This window comes from Scyliorhinus torazame, chromosome 5 (assembly GCF_047496885.1).
Source record: "Scyliorhinus torazame isolate Kashiwa2021f chromosome 5, sScyTor2.1, whole genome shotgun sequence".
NCBI lineage: Eukaryota > Metazoa > Chordata > Chondrichthyes > Carcharhiniformes > Scyliorhinidae > Scyliorhinus > Scyliorhinus torazame.
Genome location: NC_092711.1, coordinates 208,423,676 through 208,450,679, shown reverse-complemented (window position 1 = coordinate 208,450,679; position 27,004 = coordinate 208,423,676). Strand labels below are relative to the sequence as shown.

At 50.4% G+C, this 27,004-nt stretch overlaps 1 protein-coding gene across 1 annotated transcript in view; it reads left to right on the top strand.

The window, feature by feature from the left end:
* Nucleotides 1-27,004, top strand: part of LOC140420915 (sodium- and chloride-dependent neutral and basic amino acid transporter B(0+)-like) — a 277,105-nt gene that overhangs the window by 12,939 nt on the left and 237,162 nt on the right. Inside the window, exon 2 of the mRNA XM_072505063.1 lies at nucleotides 18,304-18,457. Within this exon, the coding sequence (XP_072361164.1) occupies nucleotides 18,304-18,457 (154 nt within the window). The remainder of the gene's footprint in view (nucleotides 1-18,303; nucleotides 18,458-27,004) is intronic.

Sequence of the window (27,004 nt, the reverse complement as noted above, 5' to 3'; positions counted from 1 at the left end):
GTGACAGAGGTCGTTGTGGATAGCCCATAACCGGTCAGCCTGCGGGTTGGCGCAGGTGCCATGGGACAGAGCATCTGGCGGCTCATTGAGCATCCCAGGACGATACAAGATGCTGTAGTTATAGGTGGAGAGCTCGATCCTCCACTGCAAAATCTTGTTCTTAATTTTGCCCCGCTGCGTGTTGTTGAACATGAAGGCAACCGACCGTTGGTCAGTGAGGAGAGTGAATCTCCTGCCGGCCAGGTAATGCCTCCAGTGCCGCACAGTTTCCACAATGGCCTGGGCTTCCTTTTCAACAGAGGAGTGTCGAATTTCGAAGGCATGGAGGGGACGGGAAAAAAAGGCGACAGGCCTCCCTGCCTGGTTAAGAGTGGTTGCCAGGGCAAAGTCAGACGCATCGCTTTCCACCTGGAACGTGATGGATTCGTCCACGGCGTGCATCGTGGCTTTGGCAATTTCAGATCTGATGCGGTTGAAGGCCAGTCGGGCCTCAGTCGTCAGGGGAAAAGTGGTGGACTTAATGAGTGGGCGGGATTTGTTCGTGTAGTTGGGGACCCACTGGGCATAGTAGGAGAAGAACCCCAAGCACCTTTTCAGGGTCTTGGGGCAGTGGGGGAAGGGGAGTTGCAGAAGGGGGCGCATGCATTTGAGGTCAGGCCCTAGGACTCCGTTTTCCACGACATAGCCGAGGATGGCGAGCCGGGTTGTGCAGAAAACGCATTTCTCCTTATTATATGTCAAATTAGAGAGTCAGGCGGTGCGGAGGAATTTTTGAAGGTTGGCGTTGTGGTCCTGCAGGTCATGGCCGCAGATGGTAACGTTATCCAAGTACGGGAACGTGGCCCGCAGCCCGTAGTGGTCGACCATTTGGTCCGTCGTTCGTTGGAAGACCGAAACCCCATTCGTGACGCTGAAGGGGACCCTGAGGAAATGGAAGAGACGGCCATCTGCCTCAAAGACAGTGTATTGGCGGTCCTCCCACCGGGTAGGGAGCTGGTGGTGCACGGACTTCAAGTCCACCGTAGAGAAGACTCGATACTGTGAAATCGGATTGACCATGCCAGATATGCGTGGGAGGGGGTACGCATTGAGCTGCATGTACCGATTGATCGTCTGACTGTAGTCGATGACCATCCGGTGTTTCTCCCCGGTCCTGACGACCACCACATGTGCTCTCCAGGAGCTATTACTGGCCTCAATGATCCCTTCCCTCAGGAGTCACTGGACCTCTGACCTGATGAAGGCCTTGTCATGAGCACTGTACCATCTGCTCCGGGTGGCGATGGGCTTACAGTCTGGGGTGAGGTTCGCGAAGAGCGAGGGAGGGGTGACCTTCAGGGTTGCGAGACTACAGAGGATGAGAGGGGGCAGGGGCCCCCCGAACTTCAGGGTTAGACTACGGAGGTTGCACTGAAAGTCTAAAATCAGTCGGAGAGGGGCGCAGAGATGGGGGAGGACGTAGAGTTTGAAATTGGCATATTCGACACCCTGTATTGCCAGGTTGGCGGTGCAGTACCACCGGATCTGCACGGAGTGTGATCCGGAAGCTAGGGATATGACTTGTGAGACGGGGAGGACCCGGAGGGAACAACGCCTTACCATGTCCGGGTGGACGAAGCTATGCGTGCTCCTGGAGTCGAAGAGGCAGGACGTCTCCTGCCCATTGAGGCTGATGGCCATCATCGAGCTTTGAAGATGGCAAGGCCGGGACTGGTCAAGTTGAATGGAGCTGAGTTGATGGCGATGAGTGTCATGCTGGTCGCAAAATGGCGTCGTCGATGAAGTTGGACAAAATGGCGGCCCCCATGAATCGCATGCGGCGTTCGACGTCGATGACGCCAGACAAGATGGCGGCCCCCATGGATCGCACGCGGCGAGTGACGTGTCAGCAGAGGGCGCTCTGGGCAGGCACGATGCCACGCTGCGGGGTCTGTGAGTCTCAGACTGGGCTTGACAGGCTTTTGGTTTTTGATTTTGATTTTTAGGCTCAGCTAGGCATACTTTAGCGTAGTGCCCCTTCTTGCCACACCCATTACATGTGGAGTTACGAGCCGGGCAACGCTGCCTGGGGTGCTGGCCCAGACCGCAGAAGTAACAGCATGGTCCTCCGGAGCTGGACGGCTGCCACGTGGCGCAGGAATGAGGCATGCCTGGGCCGGGTGATGGCTGCGTCTCCGACTTCCCCGAGGATGCCGCTGTGGTAAAACACTGTTACACCTATATTAGGTGATGTAAGGTAGGACCTGTACTACAGATTCGCTGGTAGTCCCTGCCTGCTGGCTCGGCCCAGTAGGAGTATAAATATGCGTGTCCTCTATTCAGCAGCCATTTCGCCAGCTGCTGTGGGAGGCCACACATCTTACTGTAATAGAGCAACAGTTGTGTCCAACCAACACACAGCGGGGCAAGATCAAAAATGATAAAATCTTGCGGTGGAGAATCTAGCTCCCCACCTATAATTACGAGATTCTGTATCGCCCCGGCAAACTCAACTAGCCCCCAGACGCCCTATCCCGAGGTACATGTGCCAGTGCACAAGTAGACCGACTCCGGGCCCTGCACGACAGCCTTTGTCACCCGGGGGTCACATGGTTGTGCCATCTTGTCAAGGCTCGCAATCTGCCCTACTCCGTTGAGGAAGTACGGACAGTCACCAGGGACTGCCAGGTCTGTACGGAGTGCAAGCCGCACTTCTACGGGCCGGACCGTGCGCGCCTGGTGAAAGCCTCCCGCCCCTTTGAACGCCTCAGCATGGATTTTAAAGGCCGGCGAACCTGTCGTACAGGTCCTACCTTACATCACCTAATATAGGTGCAACAGTCGTTTACCACAGCCGCGTGGTCGGATGGGAAGGCATTCAGGCTCTGGAAGGCCACTTCCTGCGAGGTAGCCAGCTTCACAGTCTCCTCGAGATCGAGGGTCCCCTTTTCTAGAAGCCGCTGCCGGATGTAGCTGGACCGGCCACCTGCCACATTAGTGTCCCGGACCATCAGCCCCGCGTGCTCGACCGCTGTCATACTCCTGCAGTTACAACTGCGGACGAGTACTCTCAGTTCACGCAGATATTCAGCCAGAGACTCACCCTGGCGCTGACGCCACATGGTCAGGAGGTGTCAAGCGAGTACCTCGTTCACCGGCCTCACGAACTGTCGTTTGAGCAGCTCCACTGCCTCCGTGTATGAGGCTGCGTCTCTGATGAGTTGGAAAATCCTGTGGCTCACCCGGACGTTGAGGAGACGCTGTTTAATTTCCGGGGAGACCTCGGCGGCCTAAGGAGCTGAGGTAGGACTGAAAGCAATTGAGCCAATGCTCAAATATTGCCATAGCCTCTGACGCCTGCAGGTCAAGTTCGAGGCATTCTGGTTTTAAAACTGATTCCTTCGTAAAAAAATCTAGCTGATTAAATTGATACCAATCAATCCAGTCGAAACGGTAGTTAACAAGAACTGTGGTTTTAATCAGCTAGAATGTGCCCACCAGTAGCTCCTCCCACACTGAGAGGCTGTCCTGGATCGATGGGATATATACCTTCTCAGAAGGGTGGAGCTACAGGCGGAGCCAACAACAACATCAACACAACAACAGTAACAGTGAGTAAATACAATAATATATACAACAGCCATACTTGGCTCACCACACAGATGTCTGGACTGATCAGGGGGAGCACTGCAATAGCCTCCAGAGCGTGTGTCAATTGCCATCATTGTCTGCTGCGCTCAGCACAATCTGGCACTGACAAGAGGGGAGCTATTGGAGTATAAGAACAGCGAAGCAGCTCACAGACCGCAAATGAAGTCGCTACAAATGGATTTGATGGGGAGCCTGGGGAGGCACAGGGTGAGGTTGAGGAGGCAGAGCGGAAACCTGAGGGAGGCAGGGACACCCGTTGGGCCTTAATTGAACCACCTTCAGCCAGGCTGCCACAGTGTGGCTTTGATCTCATTGCAAGAGCGCTGTCACCCTCATAAATATTTCTGAGGAGACAATACCATGACCCCAGTATCACCTCACAATTTCTGTAATAAGGTTTGCGGCCCCTGCCATTTATCAGAAGTCACTGGTGAAGCCTGCATCTATAGAACACACTCAGGGCATTGAACAAAATCTTCATTTATATCTTTCCCAGAGTTGTGAACAAGGAACGAAACATAAAATGGTTTCTAAAGTTATAAAAAAAATATAACATTGATGAAAAGAACGCTGGTGACCCATAAAAACTCTGTCCTCTGTTCATGATAACTTAAACTTTTGCTGACAATGGCATTGGAGGCAAGTTGGTGACTCTGCAGTTGTATCGGCCCTGCTATCTTTCAAGGTCGCCCTCTGGCTGGTGGGATCTGAGCAAGCTCCACCGAGGAGAGTGCAACCAACGACATGGCTGGGCACTCCTCAGTCATTCCGGCCTTGGAGGATGCCACGGACTCTGGCAGAGGAGCTACCACCCTCATCCAGAGCACCATGAGTGGTGTCCACAGAGACAACAGGCAGCTCATCCGCCTGCATGATGTAGATTTGGAGCTCACTGCTCACCATTGAGGGACGGACATGTAGCAGAGCGACTCGTGTCTCAACTAGCCTCTTGAGGTCACAGCTGGTGTGTGGGATTGCAGCACTGAGCACAAACCTGGTTCTATTCCTGGAGCTACCTGTCCATAAGAGCCGCCATTCTCTCAATGGAGGAGGCTCCATACTCAGGGTCAGCGCAGTACTCAAGCTCCACATGAACTCATCAGTGTCCACGACATTGCACACAGACACTCAGGATCACTGCCAGATCTTCCCGCACATCCCGTTGGACCGTTAATATCTGCCCCTTAATGGACATGTCCAAAGGTTTGACATCTGCTCAGACTCAGTATTTTCCTGGTCTCCAGATGTCCTCCGACTGCTGGGACCCCAGGCATCTCTGGCTCCACCAGCTCCTCAGGCAAGTGTGCCCTCACCACATTGCATTTCAAACTGACTTTATGCACCACAAACCAACTAATATTGTCACAATGCCTGGGGTTCTTTTTGTATTATGCCCAGTGGGTCCCAAACTATGCGGACAAGGCCCGCCCACTCATTCAATCCACCGTTTTCCCACTGACAGCCGAGGCTCACCAGGCCTTCCACCGTATCAAAGCTGACATCGCCAAGGCCGCGATGCACGTGGTCAACGAGCTGCTCCCCTTCCAAGTCGAGAGTGATGCATCAGAAGTCGCTCTGACCGCCACCCTCAACGAGGCAGGCAGGCCCGTGGCATTCTTTTCCCGCACCCTCCATGCCTCCGAAATTCGGCACTCCGTTGAAAAGGAGGCCCAAGCCATCGTTGAAGCTGTGCGGCATTGGAGGCATTACTTGGCTGGCAGGAGATTCACTCTCCTCATAGACCAACGGTCGGTTGCCGTCATGTTTAATAACACACAGCGGGGCAAGATCAAAAACGATAAAACCTTGAGGTGGAGGATCGAGCTCTCCACCTACAACTACGAAATTCTGTATCGCCCCGGTAAGCTCAACGAGCCCCCCGATGCCCTATCCCGAGGCACATGTGCCAGCGCACAGGTGGAACGACTCCGGACCCTGCACAACAATCTCTGTCACCCAGGCGTCACCCATTTTTACCACTTCATTAAGGCCCGCAATCTGCCTACTCCATCGAGGAAGTCAGGGCTATCACCAGAGACTGCCAGGTCTGCGTGGAGTGTAAACCGCGCTTCTACCAGCCAGACCGTGCGCGCCTGGTGAAGCACTCCCGCCCCTTTGATCGCCTCCGTGTGGAATTCAAAGGGCCCCATCCCCTCCACCGACCGCAACACGTACTTCCTCAGTGTGGTAGACGAATATTCCCGAATCCCCTTTGCCGTCCCATGCCCCGACATGACATCTGCCACCGACATCAAAACCCTCAACACCATCTTCGCTCTGTCCGGTTTTCCCACCTACCTCCACAGCGACCGGGTATTCTCATTTATGAGCGATGAGCTGCGCCAGTTCCTGCTCAACAGGGGCATTGCCTCGAGCAGGACGACCAGCTACAACCCCAGGGGAAACGGGCAGGTGGAGCTGGGGAATGGGACGGTCTGGAGGGCCGTCCAGCTGGCCCTACGGTCCAGAAATCCCCCGGCCTCCCGCTGGCAGGAGGTCCTCCCCGACGCACTTCTTCCCATTCGGTCGCTCCTGTGCACCGCGACTAACAAAACCACCCATGAACGTCTCTTTGCCCTCCCCAGGAAGTCCACCTCCGGGGTTTCGCTCCCAACATGGCTGGCAGCTCCAGGTCCCGTTCAACTCCACAAGGCAGACCCATTGGTTGAGAAGGTACAGCTACTCCACGCCAACCCGCTTACGTAGCGTACCCCGATGGCCGCCAAGACACAGTCTCCCTCAGGGACCTGGCACCAGCTGGGTCCCCACACTCCTCCCCCCCTGCCCCGGTGCCACCCTCCCCTCGCCCGGCGCACCCCACTGCAGCCCCCCCCTCCAGGACAATCCGTCCTCCCCTTGCTCCCACCCGGGGATGAAGAGGACTTCGACATGCTCCCGGAGTCACCGAAGACCAAGCCGACGCCTGAGTCGCCACCAGCACTGCGGCGCTCTCTATGACAGGTCAAGGCACCGGACCGCTTAAATTTGTAATATTCTCTGTGATTTTAAAAGCAACTTGTCTGTATATTGTTCTCCACCACCCCGCTGGACTCATTTTTAACAGGGGGTGAATGTGGTAGTCACCACTGATGTATTACACTGTATATATATGGGTTTTACGGTAAGGCCCCTGTACTACAGGTACGGCGGTAGATCCCTGCCTGCTGGCTCCGCCCAGTAGGCAGCGTATAAATATGTGTGCTCTCCATACAGCAGCCATTTTGTCAGCTGCTGTAGGAGGCCACACATCTCTATGTAATAAAGCCTCGATTACATTCTACTCTCGTCTCGTCGGAATTGATAGCGCATCAAATGCGTATTTCAACGCAAATAGAAAATTGTTTGGAAAAGTCTAGAACTGCCAGCACCGAATCGTCCTCCAACATTGTCATTGGACTCCTAAACACTCCTTGGCGTTCGGTGGACAACAACGGTTTTGCTTGTTTCTGAAACATGTCCAACATGCATTGTTCCTCGGTCTCTAACTGAGCCAATCTCTGTGGTTTTAATCGAAATGGATGGGATTTTATTGGTTCAATGTTTTAGAGGCTCACACCATGGGTAGTTAACAGAGAGTTCCCTGGTGTTCCCATACAACTCCTACCATGGTTGACAAGAGAGGTTGAATATCTTGTTAAGAGGAAAAAGGAGACTTATGTAAGGCTGAGGAAACAAGGTTCAGACAGGGCGTTGGAAGGATACAAGATAGCCAGGAGGGAACTGAAGAAAGGGATTAGGAGAGCTAAGAGAGGGCATGAAAAATCTTTGGCGGGTAGGATCAAGGAAAACCCCAAGGCCTTTTACACATATGTGAGAAATATGAGAATGACTAGAGCGAGGGTAGGTCCGATCAAGGACAGTAGCGGGAGGTTGTGTATAGAGTCTGAAGAGATAGGAGAGGTCTTGAACGAGTACTTTTCTTCTGTATTTACAAATGAGAGGGGCCATATTGTTGGAGAGGACAGTGTGAAACAGACTGGTAAGCTCGAGGAGATACTTGTTAGGAAGGAAGATGTGTTGGGCATTTTTAAAAACTTGAGAATAGACAAGTCCCCCGGGCCTGACGGGATATATCCAAGGATTCTCTGGGAAGCAAGAGATGAAATTGCAGAGCCGCTGGCAATGATCTTTTCGTCCTCACTGTCAACAGGGGTGGTACCAGGGGATTGGAGAGTGGCGAATGTCGTGCCCCTGTTCAAAAAAGGGACTAGGGATAACCCTGGGAATTACAGGCCAGTTAGTCTTACTTCGGTGGTAGGCAAAGTAATGGAAAGGGTACTGAAGGATAGGATTTCTGAGCAGCTAGAAAGACACTGCTTGATTAGGGATAGACAGCACGGATTTGTGAGGGGTAGGTCTTGCCTTACAAGTCTTATTGAATTCTTTGAGGAGGTGAACAAGCATGTGGATGAAGGTGAACAGTGGATGTAGTGTACATGGATTTTAGTAAGGCATTTGATAAGGTTCTGTAGCCACCTAAAATGGCTGATTCCCGATTAAATTGGCCAAAACCCGATATAAAATGGCTAACCGAAAAGGTTGATGGGAAAAGCAGCCAACAGGACACAAACGGACAGCTGCAGACAGAATAGCGTATTCGGCTCTGGCGAAGTCGGCCCAGATCGATACCTGCGACTATTAGCAGCACATCAACCCAGACATCTGCAGTTTAATCGGCTATCCCCGGGAACAATTGCAACATATTAGCAATTGAATGCCGGGCCAGACCTCTCGGCGCCTGCAGTGGCCGAAACAAAGACAGGTGAACGACCACCCCCCGCTCGAGGAATCGCCCCATTATTGGAGCATATCGAACCCAGTGATTGGGAACAAGTCCAATCACTTGGGACTCAGGGTCAAGGTCCGCCCCAAGAGGCGGGAAGCCCCTGGCCCCTATAAAGATAGGGGCCAAGTTCAGATCGCCCCTCTCTCTCCCTTCTTCTCCTGCTCGCAACCTTCGCAAGAACATCGACCAGAAACTGTAAGTTTGACTCCAGCGATCGCTACCCGTTAGACTCCTAGCCATCGACCCGTATCAACCTTTTGAATCCCGCAGGCCAGACTTCATTCAATAAACCATTCGTTTCCCTGACCTGGTGGGCCATCCCCAAAAGGTAAGTATTGGCCAGTAGTGGTAGGTAGCGATTTAGAAAGTAGGATTATTGTGTAAGTATTTATTGCTGTACATAATAAATGACCGTTGATTTCGATCTTACTAAGCGGTGTGCTGACTTATTAATCATAACTCGAGCTTGAACCACGTGGCGGTATCCGAAAGATACCTGGCGACTCGTGAGCAAAGGTGACATAATTAGAGGTAATAAAACTAAGGCTAATAAGAGCAACAGTTCCCCATGGTAGGCATATGCAGAAAGTAAGGAGGCATGGGATAGTGGGAAATTTGGCCAGTTGGATAATGAACTGGCTAACCGACAGAAGTCAGAGAGTGGTGGTGGATGGCAAATATTCAGCCTGGATCCCAGTTACCAGTGGCGTACCGCAGGGATCAGTTCTGGGTCCTCTGCTGTTTGTGATTTTCATTAATGACTTGGATGAGGGAGTTGAAGGGTGGGTCAGTAAATTTGCAGATGATACGAAGATTGGTGGAATTGTGGATAGTGAGGAGGGTTGTTGTCGGCTGCAAAGAGACATAGATAGGATGCAGAGCTGGGCTGATAAGTGGCAGATGGAGTTTAACACTGAAAAGTGTAAGGTTGTCCATTTTGGAAGGACAAATATGAATGCGGAATACAGGGTTAACTGTAGAGTTCTTGGCAATGTGGAGGAGCAGAGAGATCTTGGGGTCTATGTTCATAGATCTTTGAAAGTTGCAACTCAAGTGGATAGAGCTGTGAAGAAGGCCTATGGTGTGCTAGCGTTCATTAACAGAGGGATTGAATTTAAGAGCCGTGAGGTGATGATGCAGCTGTACAAAACTTTGGTAAGGCCACATTTGGAGTACTGTGTACAGTTCTGGTCGCCTCAATTTAGGAAGGATGTGGAAGCTTTGGAAAAGGTGCAAAGGAGATTTACCAGGATGTTGCCTGGAATGGAGAGTAGGTCTTATGAGGAAAGGTTGAGGGTGCTAGGCCTTTTCTCATTAGAACAGAGAAAGATGAGGGGTGACTTGATAGAGGTTTATAAGATGATCAGGGGAATAGATAGGGTAGACAGTCAGATACTTTTTCCCCGGGTGGAACAAACCATTACAAGGGGACATAAATTTAAGGTGAATGGTGGAAGATATAGGGGGGATGTCAGGCGTAGGTTATTTACCCAGAGAGTATGGGGGCATGGAATGCACTGCCTGTGGAAGTAGTTGAGTCAGAAACATTAGGGACCTTCAAGCAGCTATTGGATAGGTACATTGATTATGGTAGAATGATATAGTGTAGATTTATTTGTTCTTAAGGGCAGCACGGTAGCATTGTGGATAGCACAATTGCTTCACAGCTCCAGGGTCCCAGGTTCAATTCCGGCTTGGGTCACTGTCTGTGCGGAGTCTACACATCCTCCCCGTGTGTGCGTGGGTTTCCTCCGGGTGCTCCGGTTTCCTCCGACAGTCCACAGATGTGCAGGTTAGATGGATTGGCCATGATAAATTTCCCTTAGTGTCCAAAATTGCCCTAGTGTTGGGTGGAGGTGTTGACCTTGGTTAGGGTGCTCTTTCCAAGAGCCGGTGCAGACTCAATGGGCCGAATGGCCTCCTTCTGCACTGTAAATTCTATGATGATCTATGATTAATCTAGGACAAAGGTTCGGCACAACATCGTAGGCCGAAGGGCCTGTTCTGTATTTTTCTATGTTCTATGCTTCTTCAGCGCCTTCACTATACCTGTTGCTTTCTGTCCCTCATGTGCTCTCATCAGTCTTTTCTGATTGTTGAATGAACATTTAATTGTGTTTCGAGGATCTCCTAGAACTAAACTACAAGTAGGATTGTCTATGCTGAGAGAAGTATTGGGTTCACTTTTAGCCAATAGACTCATGTCAACCCACCCAAATGTATATTCCCCCTTTACGTTCAAATGGCTACCTTCAGCATCAAGTGCAGCTGAGGGTTCAATCCTCGCAGGGCTGGTGGCCTCGAAATGCCCTATTCCTTGTGTGACAACTCTTACCTCCTCATCAGCGTTTTTGTGTTCACAACCTTTATCTCCAAATAGTAATGAAAACTGAAAAGGATGCAGTGTTTAGCACTGCTGCCTCATGGTGCCAAGGACCCAGGTTCATGCCTGGTCCAGATTCAGTATCCGTTTGGAGTTTGCACATTCTGCCAGTGTCTGCGTGGATCTCATCCGCACAACCCAAAGACGTGCAGGGTAGGTGCAATGGCCATGCTAAATTGTCCCTTAATTGGAATTTTTGTTTTAAAAGTGAAATGAACTGACATAATTTGCGCTTTACAGATTCCAATTTTCCACCTTTACTTTTAAAAGTAGAGTATAGTACATTATTGGCCCTATGAACATTTTGGTTTTTGCAAACATCTGTGAGCACAGAACCACAACAGGGGGCTAGATTCACCGTTTCTGCGGCTACGTGCTGGCACGAATGATGAATCAGCGGGAGGTTTACGATGAAAAAAATCGGCGCCGACCCCATCCCAATTCCGGGACGGTGAGGGGCTAGCAGCTGTCCCGGGTGAAACTCCCACCTCCCGTGCTGGAAACGGCTGGAGAATGACATGCGCACGACTGACGGTTGTTCCGTCCAACATGGCGCCGGCCGTGTGCGGACCATACCCGCCACCCGTGAACCCACAGGCCACCTATGGTCACCTCCCACAATTCCCCCAGCACTCGCATCCCTGGCCAGCGTCATGGATCCCGCCAAGTGTGAGGGGACGGGCCAGTGAGCCTTACGTCAGTGGTAGGGAAATTACTGGAGAGAATTCTTCGAGACAGGATCTACTCCCATTTGGAAGCAAATGGACCTATTAGCGAGAGGCAGCATTGTTTTGTGAAGGCGAGGTCGGGTCTCATCAACTTGATAAGTTATTCGAGGAGGACACAAAGATGATTTATGCAGGTAGGGCAGTGGATGTTGTCTATATGGACTTCAGTAAGGCCTCTGACAAGGTCCCTCATGGCAGACTGGTACAAAAGGTGAAGTCACACGGGATCAGGGATGAGCTGGCAAGATGGATACAGAACTGGCTAGGTCATAGAAGGCAGAGAGTAGCAATGGAAGGATGCTTTTATGATTGGAGGACTGTGACTAGTGGTGCTCCGCAGGGATCAGTGCTGGGACCTTTGCTGTTCGTAGTATATATAAATGATTTGGAGGAAAATGTAACTGATTAGTAAGTTTGCAGACGACACAAAGGTTGGTGGAATTGCGGATAGCGATGAGGACTGTCAGAGGGTACAACAGGATTTAGATCGTTTGGAGACTTGGGCGGAGAGATGGCAGATGGAGTTTAATCCGGACAAATGTGAGGTAATGCATTTTGGAAGGTCTAATGCAGGTAGGGAATATACAGTGAATGGTAGAACCCTTAAGAGCATTGACAGTCAGAGAGGTCTAGATGTACAGGTCCACAGGTCACTGAAAGGGGCAACACAGGTGGAGAAGGTAGTCAAGAAGGCATCCGGCATGCTTGCCTTCATTGGCCGGGGCATTGAGTATAAAAATTGAAAAGTCATGTTGCAGCTGTATAGAACCTTAGTTAGGCCACACTTAGGCCTATAGTGTTCAATTCTGGTCGCCACACTACCAGAAGGATGTGGAGGCTTTAGAGAAGGTGCAGAAGAGATTGACAAAGATGTTGCCTGGTATGGAGGGCGTTAGCTATGAGTATAGGTTGAATAAACTCGTTGAGGTTTGTCCTCACTGGAACGGCGGAGGTTGAGAGGCGACCTGATAGAGGTCTACAAAATTATGAGGGGCATCGACAGAGTGGATAGTCAGAGGCTTTTTCCCAGGTTAGAGGGGTCAATTACTAGGGGCATCGGTTTAAGGTGCGAGGGGCAAGGTTTAGAGGTGATGTACAAGGCAAGTTTTTCACACAGAGGGTAGTGGGTGCCAGAGGAGGTTGTGGAAGCAGGGATGATAGTGATGTTTAAGGAGCATCTTGACAAATAAATGAATAGGATGGGAATAGAGGGATTTGAATCCTGGAAGGGCAGAAAATTTTAGTTTCGACGGGCAGCATGGTCGGCGCAGGCTTGGAGGGCCGAAGGGCCTGGTCCTGTGCTGTACTTTTCTTTGATCTTTGTTCTATTAACTCTTTTTGCCTGTGTGCTTTGGGAAGCAATTAGTACACATCCAGAATAACTTATTTTACTGTCTCATAATCCTTAGACTCCTGATCTGACAATGCAGCATAAACTTCCCCTCCCGTCCTGTCAATTTACTTCGCTTTTGGCCACTCCATTTGAGTTGCTATTGTCTCAAAAGACCGAAAGAACGTTTCTATTTTTTTCTCTTCACAAGTTAGGAGAGCCTTTATGAATATCACCAACTGAATTCTGTTCTAGGATTCGGCTCCCTTCTACATTCTGGCAGCTTTCCATCTATTTTCAGTTCCCTAAGCTGGAAGTCTCTCTCCCTTTCTCTTTTTTTTTCTCAAATTTTATTTTTCCCCCCTCTCTCTCTCTCTCTCTCTCTCTGTTTCTCTCTCTCTCTCTTTCACTTTCCCTTTCTTGTGTCTCATTTTATTTTTCCTCTCTCTCTTTTCTCTGTTTCTCTTTCCCATTTTTCTATCATTTTCTTTTCCTCTCAGCTCCTTTTGCTTTTTCTGCATTTCCATCTCTTTGCATTTCTATGTCCATGTGTTTTAATTGCTTTTAATGCTCTAACTGCAACCAAACTCTCTCCAACTCAAGTCCCTCACCAGAAGACGTCCCTGATGCTACACTCTCTCTTTGGCGCCCACGTGCTCCAAGCACCTCCATCAGAATTAAAATATAAATGTTTAGCAATCGCATCAACTCCCTCCACCTTCATAGCTCTAGCTGGTACATCCATTTGGAATTCAGCAGCCAACTCTAAAGGTTTTCTTTGTGAAGCCCTCGTAAGTAAACCAAGGTTAAGTCTTTCACCTGGAGAAAATGCTTCGCAGCTTTCAGTGCCATCTTGCTATATTCCGACAAACCTGATGTCCCTTTATAACTTATGCTGCAACCCAAATTCGCCGTCTACTGTTTTCAATTCTGGATGAGCCCCCAATTTATGTTATGACATCCTGGGCGAGTGTACGGTCAATTCCAGGCCCCAGAGTTGAAACATTAGTGATTTGAGTAATAATTCACATCAGGGGCGAAATTCTCCCGAAATGGCGCGATGTCCGCCGACTGGTGCTCAAAACAGTGCCAATCAGACGGGCACCGCGCCGCCCCAAAGGTGCGGAATGCTCCGCATCTTTGGGGGCCGAGCCCCAACATTGAGGGGCTAGGCCGACGCCGGAGGAATTTCCGCCCCGCCAGCTGGCGGAAACGGCCTTTGTTGCCCCGCCAGCTGGCGCGGAAATGACATGTCGGGGCGGCGCATGCGCGGGAGCGTCAGCGGCCGCTGAAAGATTCCCGCGCATGCGCAGTGGAGGGAGTCTCTTCCGCCTCCGCCATGGTGGAGACCGTGGCGGAGGCGGAAGGGAAAGAGTGCCCCCACGGCACAGGCCCACCCGCGGATCGGTGGGCCCCGATCGCGGGCCAGGCCACCGTGGGGGCACCCCACCGGGGTCAGATCGCCCCGCGCCCCCCCCAGGACCCCGGAGCCCGCCCACGCCGCCTTGTCCCGCCGGTAAATAGGTACTTTAATTTACGCCAGCGGGACAGGCAATTTATCGGCGGGACTTCGGCCCATCCGAGCCGGAGAATCGAGCGGGGGGGCCCGCCAACCGGCGCGGCCCAATTCCCGCCCCCGCCGAATATCCGGTGCCGGAGACTTCGGCAACCGGCGGGGGCGGGATTCACGGCAGCCCTCAGCGATTCTCCAACCCGGCGGGGGGTCAGAGAATGAAGCCCCCGGTTTCTGAGATCTTTGGCCCTCGACTGCTCTGATAGCTTACAGGCACCGGGGGTGGGATTCTCTGATCCTGAGGCTAAGTGTTGACGCCGTCGTAAACGCCATCGCATTTCACGATGGTGTCAACATGCCCCCAGGAGTAGCGATTCTGACCCCTACAGGGGGCCAGCACGGCACTGGAGCGGGCAATACGGGCGGCAGATGGGCGCTGCGGGTCTGCGCATGCGCATTGCGGCCAGCGGCAATGCACCCAGGCATAGTGTGACCGGCGCGATTGCGCGCATGCGCAGTGGTTCCCTTCTCCGCGCAGGCCCCGACGAAACATAGTGTCGGGCTACAGGGGCCGGCGCAGAGCAAAAGAGGACCCCAGCCCGAGAGGCCGGCCCGCTGATCGGTAGGCCACGATCGCGGGCTAGGCCACAGCGGAGGCCCCCCCTCCCCCGGCTCGGACGCCCCCCCCACCAGGCCACCCCCGGATGGATGCACGCCGAGGTTCCGCCAGGTAAGACCACAGGTGGACGTTGCCGGCTGGACTCGGAATTTTTATGCGGCTGTTCGGCCCATCCCTGTCGGAGAATCGCCAGGGGGTGGGCGCTGACCAGCACCGCGCTGGCGCCAATGGCGCCGATTCTCTGCTGTCCAGAGATCGGTGGACTGGCATCGAGCGGCGTTGTGCGATTTGCGCCTTGCCCGGCGATTCTCCGGCCCAGCGAGGGCTGAGAGTATCCTGCCCCAGATTTGTAAGTAAGACATAAAAACTGTTTACTTATAACAACAATAGAGGTAAGGCGTGTAATAATAATAATAGAATATCGGCCAGCTAATTTATTACTCCCCTGCCTTTTACAGTTCCACCCTCTACCCAAAAACACACAAGGCAGACACACACCGAGGGAAGGGTAAAAATGACACGGATTAATAATGGAAGAAAGAGAGATCAGTGTCCTTGTAGCTGATGTTTTAATCATTGCAGCCAGCTTCTTCCCAGGATGCGGTGGGTTAACAGCCATCAGTGGAATTGCTGACAATGTTATTCTGCCTGAACATTCAGCCAATACTCTCAAGCTGTGAGGTCCCCTCTGGGGAGTCACTTTAACTTGAATGAACCTGAGATCACATGGAAGATCCCCTTCAGGACTGTTTAGTTCTGATTTGCTCCCAAGACCACCATAATATCTACCAGCCTCACTGGAATAAGACCAACGAGTGATTGTATTAGATCCTCAAGATTACTTGTCTCTACTCAGAGCCAGCTCTCAGCTTGGATTTTCATCTTACTCAGTGTCCAGTCTCACTAAAATGTCCATCAGCTTACCTGAGGGTAAAATAGAACTGGGGTGTTTCAGAGAGAGAAAACTCACAGCCTTCTTCAGCTCTAGCCAAAACAAAACTAACTCCTGAGAATATATCTGGCTTTGCTCAACATTCTGAAACCACCAACATCAATCGGTACTGAATATTAGCTAAGCCCCAGGAATTTAAAGAGGCTAGTTGGCTGCCAGCCAAGTCCATCAAGATGAGTCATCAGTGGACCAGGCCAAACAGCAAATCTTACTGGGGTTTCCTGAGGCTAGAGCAAACCGTATATTGTATCTGGGAGGTGGGGGGAGAGGGGGGTCCTTTCTTATTAAAATTAAAGGCAAAGTCCTTCTTAAAGGTATTGGTGCCAATAATTGTCCGCGTACAAACATTATAAAAATTAAAACAACAAAAAGTAAAGGGAATACACAAGGAAACCAAGGTTTAACAGGACGATCCATACAACATGCTTGTACTGGTGCTTGGAGCAGTCCGCAGATATGACAAGGGTGCATCGCTCAGCGGATCCTCCTGGGGTGTCAAAAGAGACTCCTCGGGGTTAGCTGATTGTTGTGAGAATGGCGCCTCTGTGAGAGAAACAGAGTATGTTCGTTAAGAATGTCATCATTAAGCACAAAGGTTGCTTGCCAAGCACACAAATGCCTCACTGATGCAGTGTGAGTGGCCAAGTTTTGGGTTCTCTGAATTTGAACTTCCCATTGGAGATGCCATGATCTTATCTTTATGCAACTAGTCACTCATCAGTCCAGAGCACTCTTCTGTTCTCTGAGACCCCTGATTCTCCGAGAGCTATGGTCCTTCCTCCTCACTCACATTCCACGAACAGGGCTTTCATATCAAACCTGGACAGGATCAGGATATTGAACATCCTACCAGTCTTCTGTGTGCACTCCAGCATGTTAGGGCTTCTCTTCTCCTGAACAAAAACATGTGCATTCATGAGTCCATCCTCCACCTGTAACACCTTCCAGCCTCGCAACCAATTCCCAGGAGAGCCAGCTTGAAGTGCCCGTCAGATTGACACGCTTCACCCTTCTCCTCACACAAGGTGAGAAGCAAGATCTCCCACACTTGGCAGGCACACACATATGTGCCAGTTGGCACGATGCATCTCATATCCCTGAGCGGCGTGAATATCGGCCACCCTCCAAGACATCTATCCTCAGTTCCCTGCAATGTATAGTCACCCTTATGGAGCACAGAAAATCATTGAACCATTTCCAGCACTTGATGCAGTGCATCACACCATGCTCACCTGGACAGCTAGGAATTAACTGCCCCCACTTGGAGATTTTCACAGTAACTTCATTGTAGTGCTAATGTAAGCCGACTTATGACACTAATAAAGATTATTATTATTGGAGTGCGCAGCACCTGAGAATTGTAGGCAGAGTGCCCACCTGCATTGACCTCCCATCAGCCGTGCCCACCCGGTCATCACTTATGCCAGAATTTCCAGTCTCTCATCGACAGCTCCGTGAAGCAGCTCCACAAATTCTGGCAGCCTTTAGGGAGCTGCCTAGGCTCATGTTATATCCCACTGAGGTCACCATTCCACCTGGTGCCCTGGCCCCGCTGGCAAATCTGCACCAACGCCCAGGCATGTTTCATAGAATCATAGAATTTACAGTGCAGAAGGAAGCCATTCGGCCCATCGAGCCTACACCAGCCCTTGGAAAGAGCACCCTACCCAAGCCCACACCTCCACCTTAACCTCACACCTCCAGCCTATCCTTGTAACCCCAACTAATCTTTTTTGGACACTGAGGGCAATTTAGCATAGCCAATCCACCTAACCTGCACACCTTTGGACTGTGGGAGGAAACCGGAGCACCCGGAGGAAACCCACGCAGACAAGGGGAAAACGTGCAGACTCCGCACAGACAGTGACCCAAGCCGGGAATTGAGCCTGGGAACCTGGAGCTGTGAAGCAACTGTGCTAACTCCCGAATTGACATGAAATCACCAAAATAAACAAAATACTTCAGATGCTGGAACCTGAAAGATAATCAGGAAGTCAGAAAGCCCCAGCAGGTCTGCCAGCATCTATTAGGAGAAGAACGGAGTTCATGTTTCGAGTTGGAACATTCGGAGGAACCACTCGGATTGTTCGTCGGTTTCAGACTCGAAACGTTCAGTGTCTTTCTCTCCTGATAGATGCTGGCAGGCGTCCTGAGTTTTTCTGAATCCCCCTGGTCTTGTTTGAGCCTGAAATCACATCATTCTAACAATTATGGCAGAAACGGGCCCACCGGTCACTCATACTTGGCAGGGGGGAAATTCAGGCCAATGTTTCTGTCATGGGTGAAAACTGTACTTTCTGTGTGAGTTCCAGTCTGAAAAAGTCTAATTTCTGAGTTGTCCGTTTCCTCTCTTACCGCCCAGGCTGTCACCAATGAAGATGTGGGTGAAAGTGACGAGAATGTGGAGCGAGGTAACTGGTCCTCGAAGACTGAATACTTGCTCTCAGTGATCGGCTCTGCTGTGGGTCTGGGAAACGTCTGGAGATTCCCTTACCTGGTTTACAGAAATGGAGGAGGTGATGTAGAAAAATAAAACTTGCGGGGGAAACACAGAAATAAATGTATTAATTTATAATATATATTAATTTCAATGTACAAGATAAATAATGCAAAGATGAACATTGCAGAATTAGGGAATAATGAACTGAATATCACTACGTTAAGCTGTTGTATATTTATTTAATTTTTTACTTGGGATGTGTGTGATGTGACAAGTTGGTATTTATTACCCTGCTCTGAAGACAGTAAGAAATAACCACATGGTCCAAAGTTTACACCCCCACTTGTATTATTATCACAACTAGCTTCTGTGTATCTGCAATCGAGGGGACTTTCAAGCCATGCTCCCACTTCATTTGGCCACTCTCCCCCAGGCCTCACCTCCCATTGTTATGATCACGGGCCAGAGAATCCAGTTTGACGCAGAAATCAGGACCGGCGCCGGGTCGGCAATTCTCCGGGCACCGAAAAGCGGTGTCACCGGAGAGTACGCCGCGCCATTGCCAGAGGCCCATTCCAACATCCACCGCCCCCAGCCCGCCGAAGTCCCGACTGCGTGGATCTAGCCTGGTAGTGCTGGTCAGGATACTCGCATGACGGCTGCGGGCTCAGTCGGAGGGCAACCACATCAACAGCCCTCCGGCCCACTCGAGCCACGATACCACAACCCAGGGGACCAACACGGAGGATACACACAACACAGGACACCAGCACACACGGAACAGACACACACGACACCACAACCCAGGGGACCAACACGGAGGAGACGGACAGACATGAAACTACCATCCATGACAGCAACACTGAGGAGACGGACAGACATGAAACCACTACCCATGATATCAACACTGAGGAGACTGACAGACATGACAAAACAACCCAGGGGATCCCTGACTTCGGGTCCGATGACTACACTGAATTTCCATCACTGCTGTCACCTACACCCTCCACCATTGCAGAAACTCTCACCTCGCTTGGGCTCTTTAGCGATGAGGCTTCTTGGACACTCACTGGTGAGCACCACACAGCCGCTGTTGGACAGAAGGTGGAGGTAGGTGCAGCCGAGGGGCCGGATGATCGGAGGGCAGACCGGCCCCAGCAACCAGCTGCCGCCCAGATGGGTCCCGGGTTCCTGGAATTTCCACACCCACCCAGTGACCCGATGCAGTCAGAGACCCAGGGACATGAGATGGGGATGACGGCCGGTTTCCAGCACCTGCAGACACAGGTGGAGGGGTGCATACACGTGCAGGAGCAGGGAATGGGGACGGTTATGAGTGCCATCCAGGCCAAAACCTCATGGGTGGCATCTGCGGTGGAGGCAATGGGTCAGAGGATGCAAGGCCTGGGCCTTTCTGTGCACGCGGCCTCCGAGGCACAGGACAGGGCTGCTCTCTCACAGGCAGCCATGAGCCAGAGCCAGATGCACATCGCAGAGGCGCTCAACAACATGGCCCAGTCTCAGCAGGCCATCGCTGATAACATCAGCACCATTGCCCAGGCGCTGGCTGTCGTCGCACAAACCCAGACAGGGATGGCCAACTCCCTGAGCTCCATGGCTGTAAACTTGCAGACCCTGATTGACACCAGAGTGGGCCTCCAGGACTGCCAGCGCCAGGTGACTGGGTCCCTCGGGTGTTGGATTCATTCGCACCCCGTCCCACGGAGAAGCCCGGGAGCCATCAGACACCCCGAGGAAGGAGGAGGTGATGTGGCTCGTTATGGGGTCCCGGAACACCACAGCATCTTGGACCACCCCCCTACCATCTCTGGTGCACCTGGTAGGCAGCGGGCAGAACAGGGTGGCCGCATGCCATCCCGGCCGCCCGGGGCGCAGCCTGGCCCATCCAGGCCGTGCCACTCCAGGAAACGACCACCAAAGCGGACCCTAGTCACTGGGCAGGAGTCACAGCAGTCCACCTCCATTTCTGCTGTACCGTCTGTCGGAACACCACGACGCTTGGGCCCATAAGGCCAGAAAGCTAGACACTGAGTGCATTGGCACGGGTGCAGGGCACAGATTAGTTACAGGTGCTCGGGCACATGAACAGAACATCCGTTATTAAACATGCTGTGGCACGCTCATCTGCTGCAGCCTCCGCCGCCTCTCTGTGATGCCCCTGCTACAGCTCACACAGGGCTTCATGCAGGGCAGTGGCCCCCGCCACCGCGGCAACAAGACTGGAAGATGCTAAACATTATGATCTGCAGGGACTGGAGGTAGACAAAGCTTCAATATTGGGCATGCCCCCCTCCACAACCAGGTATCATGGTCAGCCGGTTGGCAGCTTGCGCACCATCCACGCATGCCCCCACACCTGCCCGCCCCCAGTATCCTGACACCTGTCACCCGTCCCACCTGCCAGGGCCACCGTCTGATGTCACTGCTGTGGGTGCGGCCCTGAATGTACTCGCCTGTGGGTTCCACCAGCTGGGTGGTGGATGGGGGTCGGGGTGGAGGGGGGGCATGGGGTTCCGGCATACATCCCGACAGCCAGCACGCCTGGGCTGAGCCTGAAACCGGGGTGGGTGCCCATCTATGTGGCCGCCGTCATGGCGTCCAAGGCGTTGGCTCCGCCTTGTCATGATGGGCCGTGTCCGGCCACCATGGCTGTCTGCCCCACCACGGCCGTGCCGTCTCGCCGTCCAGGAGGCCCCCCCGCGCCTATCCCCGCCTCCTCCGGCCGCAGCTGGTTGACGTTATTTCAAATCTTGTCAGAACGACGCTGGCGTGACCCTGGGCCGCAGTATCGCTGGTGGCCCGGAGAATCGCAGGTCGGGCCACCTCTGGTGATTCTCCGGGCCGCGCAACACCTGCCACGCTTGCGCGTATTTAGCCAGTTGGGAGTATCGCGTCCCGGCGTCGCGGGCCATCTCGGCGGGAACACAAATTCTCTGAGCGGGCTCGGAGAATCCTGGCCATAGTCCCGATAATGGAGAATCCAGCCCCCAATATTTAATTTAATTTGGAAGACTGTGAGGAAAGGATCCTTCGCTCGGGTGGGGATTCCACGCACAAATACAGATGTGGTATATTTTAAACAAACATAATTAATAACACAGTATTACTCACTTTAACATCACAAAGACAGCAGCTTACAATAATCCATTAAACAATGTTTAACAGTACAATGAAACAATAGACCTTGTGCTATCTCAGCCAAACCCATCTCAGATCGAAATCCACTTTTAAACACAATTAGCAGACACAGGCACACTTGCTGAATAGAAATGTCTTTTGAGACTCTTTAAAAGGGGAGACCTGAACCCTGTCAGAATAATGCAGAATCTCTGGCTGAATTCTTCAAAAACTTCTTCTCAGCTTGTCTTCCAGCCCCGACAGCACTTTCTGCCACCCTGCTAAAATTCTGGTACCCAAGTTCCTCCCATTAGTTACATCTTCTTATGAAGCTGAATGGGGCAGAACGGTGGTGTCGTGTTAATCACCCTGGGGTAACACAGACTGCAACTGGATGCAGTTGTACTTGAAAATAGACTCCAAACTTTCATGTTAGTTCAATGCGCTTTATTGAACTTGTTAAGCAGTGCACACAGTTCGCTGTGGGTTTGACACTCTACTAATCTAAGTGTGCTTACTATAACTAACTAGACCAGACTAGCTCTGAGCTACGTGTATAAGGTGCTAACTGATATATACACCCTGACTGTCACACAGTTGTCACCAGTGGAAAGAGGCAGAGTGTTGATGCTTTGTGTGTTTTATAATGTCAGACCACCTTCTAGTGTTCTGCCTGGTGGTTGGTTGTGTTCTGTCCTGTGTGTTGATTGGCTGCACTGGGTGTCTGTCATTGCCTGTCTGTATCTCATTAAGTGCATGAGTGCATATCATGACATTTCCCCTTTTTTAAAAAAGAAAATGTCGGTTGCTTGGAGCACATGCGACTGTCTTTGCATGTAGAACTATTTACATTAAATGGCGGGTGGATGAAAGCGAGTGGGTAAATATATACATAAGAGGTGTCTAGCGTGCAGATACAGAACAAAATTTACAAGATAAATGTCTATAAGTCCAATCTTTGGGGCTTGCGTCTGACCCTTGTCGACCGCCTGAGAGGTGGGGACGACGGCGCCTTGACAGGCGGGATTGCTGCCTGATTGGTGGCCTCATGGTGCGAGGTGTCTGGAGGAGGCATAACAACATATGGAAAAGCAGGATCTGGCGGTGGGCAGGCAACTTTGCGCAGTGCCCTTCTGTTGCGCCTGACAAGGGAGCCATCAGCCATACAAACTACAAACGATCTGGGAGCAGCCTGTCGAACAATAACAGCTGGAGCTGACCAGCCTCCATCAGGTAGCTTGATCCGAACAGCATCCTCCGGAGATAGCACAGGCAATTCTTTCTAATTCTTGTCTAATCTTTCTAGTAAGCTTTCTTGAAGTTATTTCTCTGGTACCATGTTATGTTACTCATTTGCTTTATACCAAGATGCTCTTAAACTCGATGTTGATTAACACTCATTGTCATCCAATGAAAGCAAACAATTTATTGAGTAACTAAACAAATAAACTTGTGAATTTGATGTCTTCAATATTTTTACTAGCTATTAAATAAACAAGATTGAATAAGAATAAACTATGATTCACTATACTTGCACTCTGAGCTAACTCGCTACACCTCTGGTCACTAGTCACAATACGCACAAAGAGGCGGGAACTCAGATTGAGTCTGTCTTTATACCCCTTGTTGGTGCTGCCATCTAGTGATCATTAGCTGTAATGACTATACATTAACCCCTTATGTATGTATAGATATGCAGATCACTACAGCTTAGGGTGCAGACTGTCCAGTGTGAATAACACAGCATGAAGTGTCATTCACATTGGACACTCTGCATCCTGTGATTTTCACACTGGACACTCTGTCTCACTCCATTCTCCACGCCTTGGGGCCCACAAACCAGCTCACTGTCCCACCCCCCTTAACTTGCTCTGGTCGCAGGCCTCCAAACTCATCAAGAATTGTTCCATGATGCTGCAGGAACTCAATTGCGGACAATTGATCTTAGTTGATGACTATCATTTGCTAGTGCAATTTTTGATCTGTGTAAAAATAATAGCTAAGTGGTCAGTTTTGAGAGAAAATGAAATGGAATTGGTTATTGAGTATTTTATTCATTTTTATTTCAAATTCAGATAATTTGTTAATAATTGTAATATTTTGTTTAGAAGGTTTATTAGCAGTGGTACAGCTCATTGGAACTAGTAGGGTTTACTAATTAAGAAGAACATTTAGTTAAAACATAACAAATAGCAGCACGGTAGCCTTGTGGATAGCACAATTGCTTCACAGCTCCAGGGTCCCAGGTTCGATTCCGGCTTGGGTCACTGTCTGTGCGGAGTCTGCACATCCTCCCCGTGTGTGCGTGGGTTTCCTCCGGGTGCTCCGGTTTCCTCCCACAGTCCAAAGATGTGCAGGTTAGGTGGATTGGCCATGATAAATTGCCCTTAGTGTCCAAAATTGCCCTTAGTGTTGGGTGGGGTTACTGGGTTATGGGAATGGGGTGGCGGTGTTGACCTTGGGTAGGGTGCTCTTTCCAAGACCCGGTGCAGACTCGATGGGCTGAATGGCCTTCTTCTGCACTGTAAATTCTATGAGAAATAAGAAAGGGCACGTGATGTGTTGCAACTGCAAAATGTGGGAGTTCCTGGACACCAGTCTAATCCAGGGAAAAAACTCACATCAATGGGAAGTGACAGTGGCTTGAGGTGGTTCGGCTCAGTTTCAGTGAGCTGGAGGCTGAACCCAGACACTGCGACACATCAGGGAGTGGCAAAATTATCTCAACATTTTGTTCCAGGAGGCAGTCACACCCTTTATGTTCGCATCTTCTGATTTGCTCAGTGTTTAGGGTGAATGAGCAAACTGGCCATGACACCATGGTATAGAAAAGTATTCAACTGAGATGAGTTAATAGAAATGTAGTTATAGTAGGGCACAGTATAGTCAGGGGAATTATACCAGCAGTCAAGAGCTGGAGTTCAGACGGCTCTGTTGCCTGCTTGGTGCCAAGTTTTGGGAATTGTACTTGGTGCTTGAGGGAGGGCATTGATCCAGTGCTGTTGTCCATGTGAGTACCAATGACATAGATGGGATTAGGAAAACGGTTCTGCTTTGGGATTATGAGAAGCTTGAGGCCAAATTAATAAATGAAATGTCAAAAGTAATAATCCCTGGATTATTACCTGAGGCACGAGCAAATTGACAGGGTAAATAAGATTAGAAGAATGAATACATGGCTCAAAGACTGGTGTGGGAGAAATGGGTTTCGATTCATGGGGCACTGGCAACAATAGTAGGGAGAGTGGCAGCTCTACCATTGGAATGGTACCACTATTCTGAGTTATTCTGAGGTATAGAACTAGGGTAGGAGAGAGGGCTTAATAATGGGAGTATGAAATTGAGTGAGAGGAGATGTAACAAATCAAAGTGTAACAACAAGGTACTAGAGTAGGGAAGCAATTCTGGCAAATTTAACCAGATTGTGGCAAGAAGGGACAAAGTACAAACTTAACATGTATCCGTTGAGATTGCAAAAACAAAAAAGACAAATTTAAAGGCTCTGTAACTGAATGTGTGCAAAATGCATAACAAAATGGATTAATTTTTAGCATAGATAGAAATAAGTATGTACGACCCAATAGCCACCTCAGAGACATCGTTGAAAGGTGATCAAGGCTAAGATCCGAATATGGAAGCATATTTGACATTTAAAAAAGAAAGTTTGAAAATGGTGGTGGGGTAGCTCTGTTAATTAAGGATGTTAGCTAAGAGGAAGCAGTGAGGAGGAATAAATGGGTCTGATGCAGTGACCGCAATGCACTGATGCAAATTTTCCCCGCAACAGCCAATCAGAAGCTCTGCTCTACTGCCCTCTGCTGGATGCTTGCCTTCACTTGAACACCTAGGGTGTCTTGCTCAGGCACACTTTCTGGATGCAGTGACCGTAATGCACTGATGCAAATTTCCCCCGCAACAGCCAATCAGCAGCTCTGCTTTACTGCCCTCTGCTGGATCATTCAAAGAATAAATACCGTGTGTCCTTGATAGCTATGTCCCTGTCAGGCAGGGAGGAAATAGCCATGTGAGGGAACCATGATTCATAAAAGAGGTTGAATGTCTTGTCAAGAGGAAAAAGGAAGCGTATGTAAATATGAGAAAACAAGGTTCAGTTGGGTTGCTTGAGGGTTACAAGGTAGCAAGGAATGAGCTAAAAAAAAGCACTTAGGAGAGCTAGGAGGGGGCATGAGAAGTCCTTGGCAGGTCGGATCAAGGAAAACCCCAAGGTTTTTTACTCTTATGTGAGAAATAAAAGAATGACCAGGGTGAGGTTAGGGACGGTCCAGGACAGTAGTGGGAAACTGTGCATGGAGTCAGAAGAGATAGGAGAGGCGTTGACTGAATACTTTTCTTCAGGGGCCAAGGAAAGAGGCCATGTTTTTAAGGATGAGAGTGTGATACAGGTGGGTAGGCTGGAGGAGGTAGATGTTCCAAGGAAGGATGTATTACCAAGTTTGAAAAACCTTAGGGTCGACAAGTCCCCTGGGCCAGATGGGATATATCCTAGGATTCTTTGGGAGGCAAGGGATGAGATTGCAGAGCCTTTGGCTTTGATTTTTGGGTCCTCACTGTCCACGGGGATAGTGCCAGAGGACTGGAGAGTGGCGAATGTTGTTCCTCTGTTCAAGAAAGGGAATAGGAATGACCCTGGTAATTATAGGCCGTTTAGTCTTACTTCGGTGGTCGGTAAGTTCGTGGAAAAGGTCCTGAAGGATAGGATTTATGACCATTTGGAAAGATGCAGCTTAATCCGGGATAGTCAACACGGATTCGTGAAGGGTAAGTCTTGCCTCACAAATTTGATTGAATTCTTTGAGGAGGTTACTAGGTGTGTAGATGAAGATAGAGCAGTTGATGTCGTATACATGGATTTTAGTAGGCGTTTGATAAGGTTCCCCATGGTCGGCTCATGAAGAAAGTAAGGAGGTGTGGGATCGAGGGAAATTTGGCCAATTGGATAAGTAACTGGCTATCACATAGAAGACAGAGGGTGGTGGTGGATGGCAAATTTTCAGACTGGAGACCAGTTACCAGCGGTGTACCACAGGGATCAGTGCTGGGTCCTCTGCTATTTGTGATTTTTATCAATGACTTTGAGGAGGGGGTTGAAGGATGGGTCTGTAAATTTGCTGATGACACCAAGATTGGTGGAGTAGTGGATGAGGTGGAGGGCTGTTGGAGGCTGCAAAGAGACATTGATAAGATGCGGAGCTGGGCCAAAAAATGGCAGATGGAGTTTAACCCTAACAAGTGCGAGGTGATTCATTTTGGTAGGAAAAATTTGAATGCGGATTACAGGGTCAACGGCAGGGTTCTGAGGAATGTGGAGGAACAGAGAGATCTTGGGGTTCATGTCCACAGATCTCTGAAGGTTGTCACTCAAGTAGATAGAGCCGTGAAGAAGGCCTATAGTGTGTTAGCGTTTATTAACAGGGACTTGAGTTTAAGAACCATGGGGTTATGCTTCAACTGTACATGACCATGG